Source organism: Coffea eugenioides, chromosome 5 (assembly GCF_003713205.1).
Source record: "Coffea eugenioides isolate CCC68of chromosome 5, Ceug_1.0, whole genome shotgun sequence".
Classification (NCBI taxonomy): domain Eukaryota; kingdom Viridiplantae; phylum Streptophyta; class Magnoliopsida; order Gentianales; family Rubiaceae; genus Coffea; species Coffea eugenioides.
Genome location: NC_040039.1, coordinates 23,394,123 through 23,397,610, shown reverse-complemented (window position 1 = coordinate 23,397,610; position 3,488 = coordinate 23,394,123). Strand labels below are relative to the sequence as shown.

The 3,488-nt window shown below is 42.3% G+C and overlaps 1 protein-coding gene across 1 annotated transcript; it reads left to right on the top strand.

Annotated features, from left to right (window-relative positions):
• Nucleotides 1-339: 339 nt before the first annotated feature.
• LOC113771270 lies at nucleotides 340-2,909 on the top strand. The gene is made up of 3 exons (XM_027315870.1): nucleotides 340-518; nucleotides 732-1,680; nucleotides 2,175-2,909. The coding sequence occupies exons 1-3, from the start codon at nucleotides 340-342 to the stop codon at nucleotides 2,907-2,909; spliced, it is 1,863 nt and encodes a 620-aa protein (XP_027171671.1).
• The last annotated feature ends 579 nt before the right edge of the window (nucleotides 2,910-3,488 follow it).

Sequence of the window (3,488 nt, the reverse complement as noted above, 5' to 3'; positions counted from 1 at the left end):
GTTTTCTATTGAGTCGTTAGTTTATTGTCAGCCATAATATGAGTCTTAGATCACGTCCTAGGTCTTCATTCATCTCCATCATTGCTGCAATTTTGTGTCACTTGTTGACTAGTCAAGAGACTATCCTTACGGTGATTCCTAGCTTGTTCAACCTGAGCATCTAACAGGACTAAGGAATTGTTTGGTGAGATTATTAGAGAGCAGCAAACTTGAGTAAAACATGAGCGTGAGTGATATATATATATATATATATATAAAAAGGAAGAGGAAGTTGTTTTATTTGTTTTTGCAGGTTTCCCTAGTGGAGTTGGTGACCAAACAATGGACATAAAATTACACATGGAGGCCATGATGGGGGAGTTCCGAAGGATGCTTAAAAGCTCCATTGAACCTTTGCATGAAAGGATTGACCAATTGGAGAATTCTAGGCAACCACCTAGTTCGAGCAAGGGGAAGGAATCCGCATACTCCAATGATGAGGAGGAACCATTTGAGGGGAGGAACCAAGCTGACCAAAGGTTCCAACGGTGAGGAGATGATGCCATTAAAGGTGTCTAACTCAAAATTCCCTCCTTCCAAGGCAAGTCGGAACCCGAGGCCTACTTGGAATGGGAATGGAAAATTGAGTTAGTCTATGAGTGCCACACTTACACGGAGGAGCAAAAAGTGAAACTTGCAGCTGTGGAATTCACAGACTATGCCTCTATCTGGTGGGACCAACTATATCTCAGCCGGAGGAGAAATAGAGAAAGGCCCGTAGAGACTTGGGAAGAAATAAGGAGCTTGATGCAGAAAAGGTTCGTGCCGAGCTGCTATAGCCGAGACTTGCACCGAAGGCTACAAGCTCTCACTCAAGGTTCCATGTCAGTCGAAGATTACTACAAGGAAATGAAGATGGCCATCATGAAAGTCGATTTGCGTGAAGATGGAGAAGCTACCATGGCTCGATTCTTGCATGGTCTAAGGCCGAAAATTGCCGAAGTAGTGGAACTCCAACACTACCTCGACATGAATGACATGCTGAAGAAGGCGGTAACAGTAGAACGGTGTCTCAAGAGGAGGGGTAGTGGACGTCCAGGCACTATGTACAACCCGGGGAGTTGGCGAAATTCTCAACCCAAGAGGGAGGAGAAGGCCGCGGCTTTACCTAATCCAACAAGGCTGAATGCCTTTTCTCCAAAAATGAAGGCAAAGGTGGAACCTAAGGCCAATAATGACGCTCCTAAACCTCGTAGCCGAGACACTAAGTGCTTTAAATGTCAAGGGTTTGGTCATATCGCCTCCCAATGCCCCAACCAACGAACCATGCTCTTGTTACCGAATAGGGAGATTGTCTCTGATGAGAAGGAGGAATATGAAGGTATGCCGCTTCTTGTGGAGGAAGAGGATGATTTGGGTAAAGAACTACCTACTCATGAGGAGATTAGTTGTTTGGTGGTTCGAAAGGTCCTCACTACTCGAGTCAAGGAGGAGGAAATGGAGATACAACGGGACAACCTTTTCTACATGAGGTGTCATATCAAGGATAAGGTCTATAGTGTTGTCATTGATAGTGGAAGTTGTGCCAATGTAGCTAGTCTACTCATGGTGGAAAAGCTAGGGCTTCTAGTTATCAAGCATCCAAGACCTTATTGCCTTCAATGGTTGAACAATAAAGGGGAAGTCCGTGTGTTTAGACAAGTAAAGGTGCCATTTCGAATTTAAAAATATGAACATGAAGTCACTTGTGTGTTGTGCCGATGCAAGCAAGTCACCTCATACTTGGGCGACCTTGGCAATATGACAGGGACGTTGAATTCAAAGGAAGAGCTAACAAATATGTCTTTATGCATTGTAATAGAAAAATAACTCTTGTACCCCTCACTCCAAAACAAGTGTATGAAGATCAAGTGAGGCTCCAAAAAGAGTACGAGCTAGAACTTGAGAGCAAAAAGCGAGAGAAAAGTGAGGAAGAAAAGTAGGAGAGTAGGGCCGAACCCCTAGGAAAGAAAAAGGCAGCAATAGGGTCGGCCATGAGGGAAGATAACAAGGGGAAGCTTAGCTTGCTAGCAAAAGCCAAAAATGTAAAGCGAGATTTGTCTTCCAACCAACTCTTACTCGTACTTGTGTGCAAGGAAGAGTTGGTCATATCATCCACTAACTCCTTGCCCACCAATGTCTTATCTCTTTTGCAGGAGTTCGAGGATATATTCCCGGAGGATGTGCCAAATGGATTACCACCTCTAAGAGGGATTGAGCATCAAATTGACCTCATTCTGGGAGCCCCACTGCCTAACAAACCCGTCTATAGGATGGGACCTGAAGAAACGAAAGAGTTGCAAAGGCAAGTGGAGGAATTGCTAAGGAAAGACTGGGCTCGAGAAAGTCTAAGTCCATGTGTTGTACCAGTGATTCTCGTGCCAAAGAAAGATGGAGCTTGGAGAATGTGCACCGACTATAGGACAGTAAATGCCATCACGGTAAAATATCATCACTCTATCCCTAGGTTAGATGATATGTTGGATGAATTGCATGGTGCCATTATCTTTACTAAAATTGACTTGAAAAGTGGTTACCACCAAATAAGAATAAAAGAAGGATATGAGTGGAAAACCGCTTTCAAAACTAAACATGGTCTATATGAGTGGTTAGTTATGCCTTTCGGTTTAACTAATGCACCTAATACCTTCATGCGATTACTGAACCATGTTTTGAGACATTTCCTTGGGAAATTTGTTGTAGTTTATTTTGACGACATTCTCATCTATAGTCGAAGTTTAGAGGAGCATCTTGTGCACTTCAAATCTGTTTTTGAAGTACTTCGAAAGGAGAGGCTATACGCCAACTTTAAGAAGTGCACATTCTGTACTGACCATGTGGTGTTTGTAGGCTATATAGTTAATGCGCAGGGAATTCACGCAGATGAATAGAAGGTCAAAGCCATTCAAGAATGGCCAATGTCTACCTCTGTCAGTGATGTACGCAGCTGATGAGAATATAAAGACCAAGGCCCATTCAAGCACATGGGGAATTGGAAGATTCAAGTGAAGACTAGTTGATTGCACGAATGCTTGAGTTTAGTAGGATTATTTGATTTTCCTCGTTGATTTTGGCTATTTCTCGTTTTAAAAAGTCTAGGTAATTAAGATAGTTTAATTGCGGCCCATTTGTTAGTAAGTAAGATCTAAAATCTTTCTTAAGTATGTAGGGTAGTTTGGTCAACTTTTGGGATTAGGGTTAATGCTTGTAAGGGCTATAAATAGCCCCACTTCCTCTTTGTTTTGGGATCAGTTTTTGACTATTAAATACAATTAGTGAGTTTTCACTTTCTCTTTGGCAAGAGAGTTACCTTTGAATACTTGAGAATCTTCTCAAGTTATTCACCCGAACTTATCAATCGAGTATCTCCTTGATTGTGGCGTTCTACTACCTCCAATTTGGTTCGTTAATTCGAGTAGTTACGGGTTGAGATAATATCAAAATTGTTCGTGACTTCTAGGGATTAGTTG